We start from the raw sequence: 18,030 nt of genomic DNA on the forward strand, positions 1-18,030 counted from the left end.
AATGTTAAATGCAGTTCTGAGGCCAGACTGGAGACTCCTTTCTACTCAATTAAATGAAACGCTTATTGCCACTTCTAACAACTGGAGGAAAGTGAAGCAAACTGTAGGTCAGCGATACATACAGATAGTCAGGGAATGAAAAGGCTTGACCTGAACATTTTATACAATCCTCAAGGTCATATTAAGTTCAAACATTTTTGTGAGCCCATCTGAAATAAAGTAATATTTGCAACACTATTGTGTCCCACATCAGCAGTTGCATAGAGCAGCTTTAGCTGTGGTTTGGGATGACACTGATCTTTTGACAGAAACATTTGCTATGATGATCATGAGAAAAGAGGGTAGTAATTGAGACACAAAGGAAAAGACTATTTCTTGCAACAGGTGCCTTAGATAATTCACCAACAAAAACAGAAAATAAAAATATATTTAACTCCAAAAGAATATGTAAATAGAAATATATACTTGGATAATAATGGTTGCTCCATCACAACCATTATAACTGAGATTGCAGTACATTATAATTTGAATTGCAGTCTCTGCTATCACATGCTAACTCTTTAAGGTTTTGAGATAGTTCAGTAAAATCCATAGGTTGCTTTTGATTTATGGGACAGTGAGTAAATAAAATAAACTTCACATCTAAAAGAAAGGTGTTGATTGATTTTTTTGATGATAGATACATGGATTAAATTTTAAACTTAATAGATTTATAGACATTCATAGACTCGGTCCTTACTGAAGAGGAGTCCTTGAACAGTTATGAAATATTCTCTCTGTAATTTAAGACCCACCTTTTAAAAAACTATATATCAAGCGTGTCAAATATAGCCCGTGTGCCGGATCTTGCCGACAGCAATGGGTCACACAGCCTTTAGAGTTTCTGGTCACCAATCTCTGTTAGCCAGATTTGGCCCACAGAGCTCATTGCTATGAGTGCCAGAGCCCCTGCAGTGATGGCATTAATCTTCAAGGCTTCTACAGCTACTGTTTCAGTAGAGGTCTAGAACCCAAGGAATGAACACCAATAGCCTCCTCCCCCACCCCCTTACTTGCTGCCAAATCTGGGGTTTTTAGTTGTCACTGGCAACTAAAATAAACAGAGGAAAAGGAGTTGGGGGGGAGCAGTGAGTGGCAGCAACACTAACTCTTTTGGCTCCAGAGCTCACTGAAGCAGTAGCTCTGGCATGGATTAACAATTCTGTCATTTCTTAGAGGTCATCCAACCCTTAGGAATACCTGCAATCGGAATATGGCCTTCAGGAAGCCCTGCAGTCCACATTAAGCCCTGGAGTTCACAGGGTCAAACAAGTTTGACATCCCTCATGTATACCGAGTACACAGTAGAAAAAGTCCCTAATGATAAAGTATTTTGAAAAATGAGTGGCTTAAGTTAGGCTATTAAGTCCACAGTTAGACACTAAGGGTACAGACAGAAGTGCAGGTCCCTGCTCTAACTGAAAATGTTTTGCAGGAAATGTTCTGAGTTACAACAATCCCCCGGACCAAACAGAAGTTCATTGTTGGATCCGGTGCAGAAGGGAATCTAGATGCTGGCTGCAAGCCTGCAGCTGGTTTCCCCTAGCAATGGCCCCTCCTCTCTCCCAACCTCTCCCTTTCAGGATGGGAGGGGAGAAAAGGAGGAGAGGGAACTCATTCTAGGCTCATTCCCAGATGGCACTGGAGGGTGGGGTGGGAGAATTGGAGCTGGGGGGGATGCTCCAATACGCCTATCCTATCCTCCAGTGGGGCCTGAAACACCCCCAAAACAAATGCTCTCCACTCCCTTTCCTCCTCCCATTTTGAAAACAGTGACAGGCTGGTAGGCAGACAGCACAGACAGAAATTACAGAAGACTCTCTGTTTTGAAACATCTTCATCTGACCCCTCTTGCAATGAGGGTTCAGATTTTCAGCAGGTCAGCCATTTTTTAAGCAGTCTGCAGCTGTGCACTTTTGTTTGGTCATGGCTACAGACCACTTTCTGTGGCCAGAGTGGGTAAAAATTGTCACTTCTGTCTGTGCCCTAAGTCTTGTGGGCTAATTTTACAATACTACTAACAATACTACTAAATTCACATGGAAAGTAATGCTCAGCATTAATGAAAATAAGGTTACTTATTAAGATACTTAAATACAGATGTAGGAGCTCAACTATAGGTAAATTATCTGGGAATTTAATCTAATCTAAAAAGTATGAATGTTTACTTCATATGCATAAGCAGCGCATACAAATACAGATAGTTACAGCCACTTCCCGAATCAATGAACACTAAACTGCTTGGGAGTAAACTCTCCCAGGCATGTGTCTACATGTCCAGGGACATAGGAGCAGATTTGCTGCTCTCAGCAGCAGACTGCTCCCATTCCTGCTCCTGCTCCAGCTCCCTGTGGCCCTGCAACAGGCCCCTGCAGCAGCCAGGGAGGGCTCTACGCTCCCCCTGGGTGCTAGCCCAGAGCTGTCTCCTGGCAGGGTCTGAGACATTGCTTCCCTACTTCCAGGAGTTGCCTGCTGCTGGGGCAGGCTCCACCACTGGAGGCCGGGTAGGGACAATGTCCCCCTGCCCTGCCAGCAAGCAGGCTGGGGGGACCAGAGTTGGGAGATCCTTCTCACACAGTGCCAGCTCTGCGGTCGCAGGGCCAGCACTGGAAGATCCTTCTCGCCCAGCACCGGCCCCATGACTGTGGATCTGGCACTGGGCGAGAAGGATCTCTCAGCCCAGGTCCTGTGACCACAGGGCTTGGCCAGGGTGACATCATACCTGCCTGGGCTGCAGTGGCTGAGCCTACCCCAGCAGCAGACAGCTCCCAGGACCAGGGAGCAACCTTCCGCCTCATACTGCACACCTAGCTGAAAGCACATTTACTTCCAGTTAGGCATCTACACTTGTGCTACTGTGCAGTAAATAATCTTAAATTAATTTGCTACTTGCATTTGCAAATTTACTCATGATTAGAGCCAATTACTGCATGGTAAACATCTGCACATGTAGACATAGATGCTTACTGCACAGTAATTAGCTTTCATAGTTTGTAGGGTTGGAAGGGACCTGAGCAGATCATCTAGTCCGACCCCCTGCCATGGCAGGAAAGAATACTGGGGTCAAATGACTCCAGCAAGGTGTTCATCTAGCAAAGCCCAGGGTGGCCCACCCTTGTAACCTCTCTAGGTCTGATTGTAGCCTGTTGGATCCTTCCAATGTGCCTACGTCCCCCCAAATTCATCAGCAAATTTGAACAGGGTGCTTTTTACCTCCTCATCCAAATCACTGATGAAGATGTTGAACAGTGCGGGCCCGAGGACCAAGCCCTGCGGAGCCCCACTGCCCACGTCCTTCCAGGTTGAGAAGGACTCATCCACTACCACCCTCTGGGTGTGGCCCACCAGCCAGTTGGCAACCCATTTGACTGTGTGGGTGCCTACACCACAGCCCCCTAATTTCTTAATGAGAATGGGGTGAGAGACAGTGTTAAAAGCCTTCCAGAAGTTCAGGAAGATTATATCCACTGCTCCCTGCATCTAATGATCTGGTGATCTGATCGTAAAAGGCCACCAGGTTGGTCTGACAGGCTCTGCCACTGATGAACCCATGTTGGTTGTCCCTAAGCATGCAGTAACCTGTTGGCCCCTCCTGGATGTGTGCCAGCATAATTTTCTCGAACAGCTTGCCTAGGATCGTGCAGTAAAGTGATTTATGCCCTCTATGTTGCTCTAGTTTTTCTTTTTTATCTTCTTTGTTAAAAGAAAAGCAAAGGAAAATAAATGCAACATTGAATTAAAATGTAAGCTTAAATATGAAATTAAAAATACAATTAAACCTGTACGACAGCTACTTTCATAGTTTGTAGGGTCAGAAGGTACCTGAGCAGATCATCAAGTCCGACCCCTGCCATGGCAGGAAAGAGTACTGGGGTCAAACGACCCCAGCAAGGTGTTCATCTAGCAAAGCCCAGGGTGGCCAGTGTGGGGATCCAACCCACGGCCTTGGTGTTATTAGCACCACGCTCTCTCCAGCTGAGCTAGTCGGCCAAGGCCCCTACAATGCTAAGTCACACTGTTAAAATCACAGACAGGAAGAAAACACAAAAACAAAGGATCTAATAAAATAATAAGTTGGTCACATTGTATACATGTATTATTATCTATGCCTGTTTTTTATGTGGTTGCCAGTCCTAAGCACAGGTAAAGCAGGGAAAATTGGGCTCAAGGTAAGCACTGTGCATCAATATAATCCCACCTAGTTATGGAAGAATTATTAGGTTAACACTTCTACAAAAAATGGTTTTATGACAGAGAATGCTCTCAACCCCTACTTGTGAAATGCAATCCAAAGAAGCCATGACTCAAGTTCAATTCTAGCAACAGCAAAACCTCTCAGAGTCAATTACTGGAAGATGAGGATAATGTTTCAAACATCAGAGACCTTCCAGTGTCTGAAAGAGATTATAGACATAAAAAATCCTGGCTATTGTTGACAGCTGCATATAGAAAGCAATTGAAGCAAAAGAAAAAACATCTCACCTGATCTATCCTGCAATGATGATTGGCATTCAAAGGGAGTGGCACTCATCAAGAGCAACTCTATGGAAAAGTCACTCACTATGTGGGAACTTATGAACTATAAATAACAGATTCCAAACCAGATTCCTAAGGATACCAACTATGCATGGTTAGAATCTTACAATCTATGAAGCATCTATCTCTAACAGAGAAACACAGCAACAAGGAAAAGAGTGAGTTTTTACTTGGCTCCAGTGTCTGGGAAACTTCAGCAAAAAGGCAGGATGTGATGACCAAGGAATGGAAAGAGAAATAGGAAACAATGGATTGGGAATCATCAAAACAATGAGAAAAGCTAAGTATTGTGCTTGGTACTTGACACAGTGTTTGAAAGCACCCTGTTGCCTTATAAAAATAAAAACACAGAAGTTGACAGATGGCAAAACAAAAACATCAGATTGCTTACATCTGCTTCAAGTCAAGGTTTGGGTGCTCTGTCCAAAATGCAATGACTTACTAGGCAACAGATGTCAGCAGCAAACAATCTTGGCATTACCAAATTGAATATATAATGGACACAGATCTATCTTAGGCAGAAACTGGCAAAGGAAATTATTAGTACAAAACTAAATACAAAAGATTATCATAAGAAATTCCAGATCAAACTGAGAAGCAATTTTGAGCCATTGTCAGAAGCCAGAAAGGTGACATGCTGGCTGAAATTCAAGAAAAATTCCATCAGAAACAATGTGATTCAGATTATAGCAGCCAGAGATGAATATCAACAAAGACAGAACAGGAATTGGATAAACCAAGGAGTATGGAACACAGAAAGAAAAACTCCTCAATGTTAAGACCAATAAAGTATTGAAAAGAGTAAGAGAGCAAAAGAAAGCCAGCAGAGCAGGAGAAAGCAATGCAAAGAAAGATCAGTTAAATATGTCAAAGAACTTGCAATTGAGCTAGAGCTGTTGGATGGAACAACATTGAACTATTTACCAAGCAGTTAAAAGCCAATATAATAGAAATTGAATAGACCTACACCTATCTTCCAGTCTGACTCACTCATGGACCCAGAGGGACAGATTTTCCATCTCCAACTCCTTATGTGCAAAAATTAAGTTTATTTCCTACTACAGGGAATTTTTACCATCTTTAATTTTCCTAGAGCCTGGCAAAGGTTCTTTGAGCCCGAAAGCTTGCAAAAAATGAGAATGTATTTGCATTTTCCTAGTTGGTTTAATAAAAGGTATCATTTCTGAACCAAGAGTTTTAGATTTTTGCATTCCTTCAGTAATGAACAAATAGATATCAACAAGGGCACTGACTTGAGACACAGCTGCATTCATTCTGTCCCACTGTTTGGCACTGCTATAACTGAATTAAAAAATAAGGGTATAAGCAACAAAACAGGTAATATAGGATAGTTGGAGGGTAATAACTGTCTAGAGGATATAGATTACTACTGATTGCTTGACTTAATGACACCTTTGAAAAGCTGTTAACAAAGAGACACAATCTGGCAAAAACAGCAGGTGAATCAGGGCTCCAATTCAGTTATGCCAAAACAAACAACTCTGAAACCCAGACATGAAGCAGCAGCATCACATTAAAAGCCAAAAACATCAATGAAGTCCCATACTGGCCAGTGGAGATCTAAGTGACATCCAGAAAAAGAAATGCCATTCATTAAACTTCTCATACGGAAATCAAGTGATGCACAGCACCAGAACAAAGCTGAGGATTGTTAGCCCAAATGTAACCTCAGTACTAATGTATGGCTGCTGAGAGAGCTCTAAGTCAACCAACATGTTAGACAGGAAACCAGCAGCTTTTGTAAACAGCTGCCTAAGAAAGATTTTGGGCACTGAAAGAAAAGATTTCCCAGCTGAAGAAAACCAAGAAATTACCAACCAGTAGCTCATCACCACTAGAATCAGAGGAAAGCTCTGGACATATTTGGGGTGTCATGTTGAGAGATATAGTGCGTGGCAATTACTGGGGCCCTGAAATCTATAGGGAAAACTGCCCTTTCACTCCTGTCAACATTAGTGGGAAGAGCTTTAACCTAATTTCTCCACACTCTCTATGATGATTTGCACAACTGGGCAGTAGCAGGGAACAATTTCCACAATCAAGTGAGCCCAGGAACTGCAACTATTAAGGGGACAGACAGAAATGACAATTTTCACCCGATCTGGCTACAGAAAGCAGTTTACAGCTGTGACCAAACACAAGTGCACAGTTGCAGACAGCTTCAGAAATGGCCGATCGGGTGAAAATCTGACCCTCCGTTGCATAAAGTATCAAATGAAGATGTTTCAAAATGTGGCCCCTTCTGTAACTTGTGTCGACAGATTTCCCAGCCTTGGAGGGTGGACCAAGTGTATTGGAGCCCCCCAAGGTGGGGTAGGGCTCCAGTTCACCAACTGCACCCTTCAGTACTGGCTGGGGAGCCCCAAGAACAAACTCCTTCCATTGCCTTTCTCCCCGCCCGTTCTGAAGACAGCAAGCACTGGCAGAAAGCCATGGACATTGCTATGGGAACCTGCTTGTAGGCTCCCAACCCCAGCTAGATTTCCCTCCCCCCTGGAACCAACAGTGAAGGTCTGTTTGTCTGCAGTAACACTAACTCAGAATGCTTTGCAGAAATCATTCTGAGTTACAGTTGGGAGCTACACTTCTGTCTGCACCCAGTACTGTCCTACTGCAGTAGTTATCTAGAGGGATCATGATGAGGTAATACCTCATTATGCTAGACAATACAAATACAGACAGACTACAGTTGTGGCCAGCTTCTATATAGAAAGGGTTGAGGAAGGCTCTTTGCAAATTTCCTTTTGATAGAATGTGGCTTTTGCATTCTGCTTTTTGTCATAAAATAGCTACCTCTAAAATAAGCAGAAAGTAAAATATGACCAAGTTAGGCAGTGGACAGGTATTACATTTGTAGTGCTAAAAATGCCTTTGTAGTTATACAAAAGTCAAGGCAAGACATGTGTGTCCCCCTGTAGTGCTGCAAAAATGGCAGAAGTGCTACAAAAGTGTTTAAGAATGAAACACAGTCTTCTCTTTAGTGCTACATTTTATAGCACAACATGTACCATGTGCAGAGTGACCTGTAGCACTATAGGGGGTCTTAGTTCCCCTGCTTTCCACAAGCACTAAAGGACAATCTATACATAAAGTAAGAGAGAGAACAGAGGCAAGATAAAAAACAACCCTCTATTCATGCAAACAACTATACAAAGAATAGATAGAGAATTATTGTAGCAATTGAAAAATACATCTATTTATAAGCTTCAATGAGTTTGGTTAACATTTACACGATTTATAATATTTATACTGTTTCAGTTGACAAAACATGCCCCGGTTTCAGGTCAAATTAAAAGTGCAGCAAGGTAAAGTTCACATCACTGGTGATAAGTACCAGTTTTCCTACGGTAGCACACTCTCTATTATGATGGTCAGTGCTTGATTTTATATCTACAATGAAATAAGTGATGTAGAACACAATCAATGTAGGATGACAAGCCTTTGTTCCTAAAAAATAATCAGCCATTTACCCAAAGTCCTAAATTTGGCATAAATAAAAAAAATATTCATAACCGTGAATTCTAAATGACAGTCAAAAACAAAAACATTAAAGTAATCTGATGTAATTTCATGCTTCTTTGATTAAGCAGTCTAATTTTAAAGCATCTTTTCTGTTAATTATAATTACATAGGGAGTAGGGGAGAATTTTGGCTTTAGTTTGTAGCAAAAATACAGCATATTGGAGAGCTGAGATTTTCCCTTGACGCTACCATAGGCTTTCAATGTGACTTACGGCAATTCATTTAACTGCCCTGTGCCTCAGTATTCATGCCTGTAAAAAGGAATCCATAATGCTATGTCACATCATAATCATAGTCATAAGAAGTTGGGCTGGAAGGGACTTCCAGAAGTCATCTAGTCCAACCCCCTGCCTGAAGCAGGACCAGCTCTATCCAAACCATCCCACACAACCATAATCCAAACTGCGTAAGAGTACCCTCAACCCTGACACAACATAGACCTAACACCCTAACCTGCCACAGGTAAAGCAGGGCAACCATGGCAGCCCATGTCTTGCTTCTATAAAACGTTGTTAATATATGTTTAAGAGGTCATGGGGAGAGGGCACCCCCTCCCCCACTACAGAGAAAGGCAAAAACCCCCACAGTCCATACCAACCTGACTATGGGGTAATATTCCTTCCTGCCCCCAAATATGCTGATTAGCCTGACCCTGAGCAGAAGAGCAAGACCCACAAGCCAAGAACCTCTGGCTTTTCTTCTATCAGGAAAATTGCCACACCCCAGTTGAAGTCCCCAACCTTAGCTGTAGCCAACACCCACTGCCTCTCATGAGGCTTAAAAATACTGTGACAGATATAGAAGAAAGGGGGGGGGGGGTCAGAAGGAAGGAACCAAAAAAGCCCAGAAGCATGGGAAATACCCAGGGTAGAAAATAGGCATAGCTACACCTAGATCATCCCTGACCAGTGGCTGTCCGACCTCTTCTCGAACACCTCCAGCAATGAAGTGTCCACAACTTCCCTAGGAAGTCTATTCCACTGCCTCACTGTTCTAATAATGAAGACATTTTTCTGGATATCTAATCTACATTTACTTTGCTGCAACTTGAAGCCATTGCTCCATGTCCTCTCTTCAGCAAGAGACAAAAGGTGCTTTCCCTTTTCCTTTATGCAAGCCCTTCAAGTATTTGAAGACTGCTATCATGTCCACTCCTAAGTGCCTTTTCCACAAGCTGAACATGCCTTGCTCCTTCAGCCTGTCCTCATACGACTTGCCTTCCAAGCCCTCAGTCATCTTTGTTGCCAACCTCTGGAGGCTCTCTAAATTCTTAACATCCTTTTTGGAAATGTAGAGCCCAGAACGGCACACAGTACTCCAAATGTGGCCTAGCCAGTGCTGAGTAGAGAGGCACTATCACCTCATGTGTCTTGCATGTCATGCTTTTCATTGATGCACCCATAACGGCATTTGCCTTTAGTGCAGCTGCATCACTCTGCAAATTCATACTGAGTCTGTGGTCTATGAAGACTCCCAAATCTTCTTCCAAGAATTGTCACCTCCTTGAAGAGCATCTCATCCACCTCCTCTTCCTGATTAGGTGACATATAACAAATCTCCACCATTATATTGATGCCATGTCTTTCACCTTTTGTCTTTACCCAAATGCACTCTGTTTTGCTGTCTTCTTCCTCCTGAACCAGGGAACAAGTGTATGTGTTTTTGATATACAAGGCAACACCACCATCTTTTCCCCCAACTCTGTCCTTCTGAAACAGAATGTAACCCTTGATGTTCACATTCCTGTCATAAGAGCTGTCCCACAAGGTCCCAGTTATGCCTATCAGATCATGGTTCTTTTCACAGGCTCCAGCTTCCAGTGTATCTTGTTTATTCCCCATACTTCTCACATTTGTATATGTGTGTTGGATGTATTTTGCATTTTGACCTCCTCACTTCCCTTTTGAGCCACTTGTTGCAGTCCTGTAGCCCTCTGGTGCCTTCCCAGAGTTAAGTTGCTTCTTTGAGTCCTTTCCCCTCTGGACTGTGTACTCTGTTGCTGGAGGGTTTTGATCACCATCCCCCATGGTGGGTTGTTTAAAGCCCTCCTTACTAGGTTGGCCAGGCAACACCCAAAGATGCTGTTCCCCATTCTTGCTGGAGGGATCCCATTGCTTACTAGAGGGCTGCTAGCCTTTTGATGGCAGCCCTTCCCACCAAGAACATCCGCCCACTGTCGAAGAAGCTGAAGCCTTTGCATCGACATCACCAACTCAGCTGTGTATTCATTTCCAGGATATGACAGTCTGTGCCTGGACCCCTGCCTTCCCCAGGAAGCGTCAATAAGAATACCACTTGTGCTCCAAGCTTCCTAATCCTCTTGCCAAGAGCCTTATAGTCACCTCTGATCTGGTCAGTGTCATTCCTGGTAGTACTGTTGGTACCTACATGGAGAAGCAAGAAGGGGTAATGGTCCAAAGGATGGATGAGTTCTCAGAGATGCTCTGTGATGTCCTGAATTTGGCTCCAGGCAGGCAGTGCATCTCCTGGGCCCTACATTTTGACAGCAAATTGGTGCCTGCATTCCACACAGAAAGGAGTCACCAACCACCACCACTCTTCTTTTCCTTCTTCGTGCAGTGGTCCTGGAGCCCCTGTTCTTGGGGTTTTGCACTTTCTACTCTCTAAGCTGCTGCCTCCTCTGCCTCATGCCTGCAGATGCCCTCTCCTCTGCCTCAGCAGTTCCATTGCAGGGTGCTAGAAAGCAGTTGCTGACTTCAACTGGTTCCTCTTCAATTCTGGGGGCCCTCCTTCTTTGAGTAGTCACATGCTGCCACTTGTCACTGCCCTTTGGCCTCTCTAGTACCAGCCTCTCATAACTCTAATCCAAGTAATATTCCTGGTCCCAGATTTAATGCAGCATGGATTCCTGTGGTTCAAATCTCTGCATCTTCTCCTTCAGGGCAGACACCAGCTTACACTTGGTGCAGATGAAGTGCTCTTGACCCTCTTGGGACCCCACGCAGGTCACAGTAGCTGATCCAGACTCCATTTCTGCCTCCTTTGCTTCCTGGAGTACACCTATGTTGTAAGGATAAAATAAAGGGGGGGGCAAAGAGAGAGAAAAAAGAAACACCGCAAGAACTGGCCACTGGCAGAGAGCAGGTTTAGGTTGGACATCAGAAAGAACTTTATGGCAAGGGTTGCCAGAATTTGGAATGGGCTTCCAAGGGAGGTGGTGCTATCCCATACCTTGGGGGTCTTTAAGAGGAGAATGGACAAGCACCCAGCTGACTCCATAAGACCCATCAGGAGGCACTACTTCACTGTCAGGGCGGCTAGGATCTGGAACCAACTTCCATGAGAAGTGGTGCTGGCTCCTACCCTGGGGGTCTTTAAGACAAGGCTAGACAATCACCTTGCTGGGGTTGTTTGACCCCAGTACTCTTTCCTGCCATGGCAGGCGGTCGGACTTGATGATCTGCTCAGGTCCCTTCTGACCCTACTAACTATGAAACTATGACCCCAGCACTTTTTCCTGTCCAGGGCAGGGGGTCAGACTCAATGATCTATTGAGGTCCGTTTAAGACCCTAACAACTATGAAACCTGCACCAGGGTGCTTGCCCAAGCTCCGACCCACACACACATGCACAGGCACAGTCTCTTTCTTCCTGGCTCCCTCCTAGGGTAAACTCCCTAAGCAAACTCCTTCTCTTTTTGCTGTCCCCACAGTCTGCTAGGGGCTGCCTTTTTATAAGGCTCAACCTCTCAATTACCTAAACCAGCCCCACCCAGAGCAAGCCCTGTCACTCAGTCACTCTAGGAGGGAGAATGGGGATGGGAAAGAGGAGTGGGAGGAAAAGGAAGAAAAGAGAAAAGAAAAAGGAATCACACACCCCAGGGTAGAGGGGAGGGACACTCTCAAACACACACCAGACATTAGGCAAATGTCCCATAAAATCCATCAGGAGGCGCTACTTCACTCAAGTTTTAGGTAACTGAGAGGTTGAGCCTTATAAAAAGCAATCAGCCTCTCCTCTTCTAGGCAGATCCACACCTGAGCTGCTTACCCCAGAGCCACTGCTCTCTGTTTACTGTTCAGTTTACATTAAACAAGTGTTATACATTGAGCATTCTGTTAGAGAGCTACTGATAAAGCTGGAAAATTTTGATGAACATTGGTAAGATTTTATTTTTGTAAAAAGTGAAAACCCAAACAATAGTTTTAATGTTTTCAGTTTTCTTAAAAAATAAGCCAAATTTTTGGAGAAAACAGATTCTTTCTGCCAAAATGTTATTTTAATCTACTTGAAAAGGTTAGTTTAGGGACAATTTTGGGACAATTATACTTTAATATGAAATAGTTGAAGGCAGAATCTGGCCCACTGATGTTCATAAAGTGTTTTGAGATAAGAATAAATAGAAGTATAAAGTGTAGTGGAAGAGCATTAATATTAGAATTTAAGAAATAATTCAGAAGTTGAAAGCTCTTCAACGCAACTAGTACCTCTTTCTCTTTTTTTCTAACAACAAAGGATAGTTATGAATGGAATTCAAATCCTTCAGCTATGCTACATGTATTTGCTAAGCAGGAAGTAGAAAAGGTGAGGAAAAAAATGAAAATAGTTATATTAAATCTATGACAACTGCTTACAAGTAGGGAAATGCTGTGGGAGCTCATCAGCACCTTTAAATCACGATGAAATGTCACTACTAAACAACCTTTTGAAATGTCATTACTAAACAAAGCACAATAGCCTGCTGACAAAGCACAATAGCCTGCTTTCCATTATTCCCCTGCATAGAATTTTTGTAGGTAAAGTAGTTCTACTGAGGCAGCAAGATGGCCTACATTTACAAAATCTATTCTTGGTCCAGACTTATTTAATTTAAACAATATTTAAGTGTGAGAGACAATGGGACTGTGCCCAGGTTCAGGATTCTGACTGTGTAAACCAGAACTAGGCCCAGGGCCTGAATTCTCATGCTGAAAAAATCTAGTGGAGCCCTAGATACAATGCCCTAGTATTAATATGGTGCAAAAATAATTCAGCTTAATATTGATTAAGATCCGCCATTTATTTCAAAATGGTAGATCTGCAGAAGTCATATCAAGATGGAAGACTTTAAGCCAGAAAAGTATATACTTTTACTTTTGGTACCCTTTAAAAGTCAAACAGAACAGTACTACTTTTAGTCAAAAACGGATCTTTGAGAGTTCTTGGCACTCTGGTGAAGTGCCCAATGATTGAAAGAGGGCCAATGTTGTGCCTATCTTCAAGAAAGGGAGGAAAGTAGATCCAGCAAACTACAGGCCCATCAGCCTGACCTCTATCCTGGGGAAAGTCCTGGAAAAGATTATCAAGGAGGCCATCCTTAACAGGCTAGCTGAAGGCAATATCCTGAGGGATACCCGCCATGGGTTTGTTGTGGGTAGGTCTTGCTTGACCAATCTCATTTCCTTTTATGACCAGGTGACTTATCACCTGGACAAAGGGGTAGAGATTGACGTCATATACTTCGACTTTTAAAAAGCCTTCTATCTGGTATCCCACGATCACCTCTTGGTTAAACTGGCTAACTGCGGCCTTGACATCACCACGATCCACTGACTGGGGAACTGGCTCTACAGTAGGACTCAGAGGGTGGTGGTCAACAGGAGCCAATCGCCTTGGTGCACTGTGACCACAAGACTCTGCCCTAGAGCATATACTGTTTAACATCTACATCAATGATGTGGACACTGGTGTCAGAAGTGGACTGGCCAAGTTCGCCGACAATACCAAACTCTGGGGTAAAGCATCCACACCTGAGGACAGGAGGGTGATCCAGGCGAATCTGGACAGACTCATGAGATGGGCGGACGAGAACCTGATGGTATTCAACACCGAAAAATGCAAGGTTCTCCACCTGGGGAGGAAAAACCTGCACCATGCATATAGGCTCGGTAGTGCTACGCTGGTTAGCTCTACAGAAGAAAGGGACTTAGGGGTCATGGTTGACCACAAGATGAACATGAGCCTTCTGTGTGATGCTGCGGCTAGTAAAGTGAGCAAAACACCAGCTTGCATCCATAGATGCTTCTCAAGCAGATCCCGGGACGTCATTCTCCCATTGTACCCGGCCTTGGTGAAGCTGCAGCTGGAGTACTGCGTCCAGTTTTGGGCTCCAAAATTCAAAAAGGATGTGGAGAAGCTTGAGAGGGTGCAGAAGAGAGCCATGCACATGATCAGAGGCCAGGAAAACAGACCTTATAATGAGAGGCTGAGAGCAATGGGGCTCTTTAGCCTGGAAAAGCACAAGCTCAGAGGTGATCTGGTGGCCACCTATAAGTTTATCAGGGGTGCTCATCAGGATCTGAGGGAACGACTGTTCACCAGACCCCTCCCCAAGGGATAACAAGATCGAATGGTCACAAACTCCACTGTGACCGGTTCAGGCTGGACATAAGAAAGAACTTCTTCACTGTCCGAGCCCCCAAGGTTTGGAACAGACTGCCACCTGAGGTGGTTCAAGTGCCCACTTTGAACACCTTCAAAACTCTTCTGGATGCTTATCTTGCTGGGATCCTATGATCCCTGCTGACTTCCTGCCCCTGGGTGGGGGGCTGGACTCGATGATCCTCCGGCGTCCCTTCCAGCCCAAATGTCTATGAAACCTATGCCTATGAAATCTATGAAAATTCAAGCAAAAGTCTGAAGCATGCCTTACTGCAACCATGAGGAAAATTTCCCTTCCTCTCCCACGATCTCCTTCTTCATCCTACATAGTTGGCTTTGTTACTTCTGATTCCGGTACAGGCAGAGGTAAGCTCTCCATGATGACTTGATCATGTTCCGTACAGACATACCTTATGATACTTCTTGTAGTCCATCCCTCCCTGGCTGTAGAAAGGCCCTTCTTTTCAAACTGAAAACGAGCTTTCATTACATTTGTCTTTTCTCTTTTTGTACCTATTCTAGGTTCAGTCACAGGGAATATGCCATTGGCAGATTCTGTAAAAGGCAGTGAGGAAGGTGAAGTTGGGCTTTTGACTTTTCAGCTTCCTACAGGATGCGTCTATACAAGATTCTTTACTGAGCAGTAGAGCTAATTACTGTGCAGTAAGTGTCTACCTCTACATGCGCAGATGTTTCCTGTGCAATAATTGGCTCTAATAACAAATAAATTTGCTACCTGCAAATTCAAGTAGCAAATTTACTCGTGATTAGTAACTGCGCAGTAGCGCATGTGTAGACTCCTGACCATGAGCAAATATGCTCAGGAGATTGCTCCCTGCCCCCAGGAGCTGCCTGTTGCCAGGATGCAGGGACAATGTCCCATGCTTCGAGATCATGGGGTTGGGGCTGGGAAATCCTCATCTCCCATTCAAAACCCTGCAGTCACAGGATCCAGGTGGGGAGATTCTTTTCTCCAAGTGCTGGCCTCATGATTATGGAGCTGGCACTGGAAGAGAAGGAGCTCCCACTCTGGGCTCCACAACCAAAGGACTCGAGCAGCAGAAAAAGGATCTCTCAGTGCCAGCTCTGTAATCACAGAGCCTGTTCTGGAAGGTAAGGATCTCTCAGTCTGGGCCCCACAACCCTAGAGCTTGGGTTGGGAGATAAGGATGCTTCCCTGCATGTGTAGATGCCTACCCGCGAATGTTTACTCATGAGTAGTTTACATGCAAGTAAACTGATCTCAGATCAAATGCATGTGTAGACACACCCACAGATATATGAGAAAAATCTGGTTTCTTTGTTTTTAAAAAACCTGGTTTTTGTGTCTTCATGTATTCTGCTACTTTGTAGGCCACAGGGGAATTGGTAGAATTATAAGCAAAAAAAGGTAACTAAACCCAGAGCCATGAAAAGAAATAAAGATTAGTCAGACTATTTTAAATTCTTTGGCTGGTTGGCTGATATTTGTTAATACATTTTTAATTTCAGTGATTAACTGAGTGCACTTTGATGTGCTGGAATTACGATGTGTCAGAGCAGCCTCCCTGTTCTCTGAAAACTCAAAATATATATTATATATATTTCAAAATATAATTTTATCCTGGTTGAGGATCTAGCCCAATATTAAAAAGACTTTTAATGCAATTTCCTTACCGTTTGCTGTAGGTCAGGTATTATTATCCGTATCACTAATGTGTTGCTCTGATTATCTTCCATTCTGCTGGTTGGTTTTTCTGCTGTAGCCTTAATAGTATCATAAATAGTTTCTTCTTTGGAGCTGTCTGATTCAGATTCAACAGAATAGTCTGAAAAGCTTTGGGCCATCTCATCTTCACTTGATGTTGGACTGCGAGGCATGTTCAGTTTTTCTTACCATACGTAGCTAGCAACAGAAAACACAAGACAAAAAAAAATTAGAAGTAAAGTTTCAAACATTGTTCAGTTTGGAATTCTGTGTTTTGCTTTTTTAAAGGAAAAGCTACTTAACAATAAAGTCATCTATTTTATCTTTCTCTCATTCCCTTGCCCCACTAATATGACCTGGAAGACTGCAATGGAAATAAATGTAGTTACCGATTTATTAAAGAAAGCAGAAAGGGGAAAGAGATAACCTTCCTCCCATGCCACACCCAATCTTCAAAAGGAGCCAGAACAAACTGTATGGGTATGCAGAGAGAAGATTAGGAAGGCCAAGGCACAAATTAAGATGCAGTGGGCAACAGACATAAAAGGCAATAAAAAGGGATTCTACAAGTATGTCAAAAGTAAGAGGAAGACCATGGAAACCATAGATCCCTTACAGAATGCAGAAGGCGACCTACTTATGGATGACACAGAGAAGACTGAAGTATTTAATGCCTTTTTTACTTCAGTCTTCACAAACAGGGGCAGTTACCAGAAGCCAAGTGCAGTTGACAGCAAAGATAGGGAAGGAGACAAACAGCCTAAATCAGGAGAAGAACAGGTTGGTGTTTACTTAGGCTCCTGCCACATATTATGCTTAAGACACGATTAACAAGTGAATCATGTCTTAAGTTGTAACCCCCCCACACAAAAAACAATTAATGGTGTCCTGAAACAAGAAATAAGCCACAAAGCTATTCCACAAAATAATGTGTAGTAACTTTGTGGCTGGTTCCTATCTTACATGTGTGGTCAGGTGTACCCCCATGGCTGGGATGCCTGTCAGCTGATAAGGTTCCCAGCACAAGGGTGCACCATATGCTCTTGCAGCTGGGAGCCCCACTAGGTCTGGGCTCCCAACTAAAGAGGATGCATCATATGCCTCTGTCGCAGTGCACTCAGGTGCCCTGAGCCTGAGAGCAGAGACTGCTCTGGGGAGACCCCTAGTGGCAGAAAGGGGGAGGCTCAGCTGCCAGTCACTAGGGCTGCGCAGGTGCTGGTTGCCGGGGCAACTGGTAAAACCAGCTGACCAGGAAGGGGCAGGGCTTATCCCTTCTTAAGCCCAGGTAGGAGGCCAGTCCTTCTCCAGCAGCCATGGGAGTAGAGACTCAGCTCAGACAGAGGGGAGGACTCTGGCCATGAGAGCATCCCCTGGTCACTGCTGAGGTTGGTGGAGCCCTCCTTCCCCCGCTCCCTTGCTCTCTAGTAGGGAGTAGATTTTTGCTCGACTGGACGGTCTAGTTTTTATGTTGTAGCCCAGGGGCTTTATGTTTTATGTTTACTGTTTTGACTGGAGGACCGGGAGAGGCTATTAGGGGTGGAGGAGGCCTCATAGGAGCTCCACGGTAGCGTGGGGCCTCCTGGTGCCGGAGAGGGCGCAGCATTATTAGGGGGTGCATTGGCCCCAGCCCAGAGGCCCCGGAGCGAGAGGGGGCAGTGGGGAGCCCCGGAGCTAGGGGGGTTGGTGAGAAGCCCCGGAGCTAGGGGGCAGTGGGGAGCCCCAGAGCGAGAGATAGAAGGGGCAGCGAGGCCCAGAGCGAGCGAGAGAGGGGGCAGTGCGGAGTCCTAGGAGCAAAGAGGAGGGCCAGAAAACAACAAGGCCCAGGTTAAAACACGTCAACTCCA

General features: G+C 44.3%; 1 protein-coding gene and 1 non-coding gene across 4 annotated transcripts in view; both read right to left on the reverse strand.

The window, feature by feature from the left end:
- Positions 1 to 18,030, reverse strand: part of SHANK2 (SH3 and multiple ankyrin repeat domains 2) — a 736,911-nt gene that overhangs the window by 600,573 nt on the left and 118,308 nt on the right. For all 3 annotated transcript variants that reach the window (XM_090032909.1, XM_090032907.1, XM_090032908.1), the window contains exon 3: positions 16,156 to 16,384. In XM_090032909.1, coding sequence (XP_089889035.1) covers positions 16,156 to 16,359 — 204 coding nt within the window. In that variant the 5' untranslated portion in view covers positions 16,360 to 16,384. The remainder of the gene's footprint in view (positions 1 to 16,155; positions 16,385 to 18,030) is intronic.
- TRNAI-AAU (transfer RNA isoleucine (anticodon AAU)) lies at positions 3,956 to 4,029 on the reverse strand. The gene has a single exon. It is a non-coding gene; the product is annotated as a tRNA-Ile (tRNA).

Source organism: Crocodylus siamensis, chromosome 2 (assembly GCF_052110815.1).
Source record: "Crocodylus siamensis isolate JL-2025a chromosome 2, ASM5211081v1, whole genome shotgun sequence".
Taxonomy (NCBI): Eukaryota; Metazoa; Chordata; order Crocodylia; family Crocodylidae; genus Crocodylus; species Crocodylus siamensis.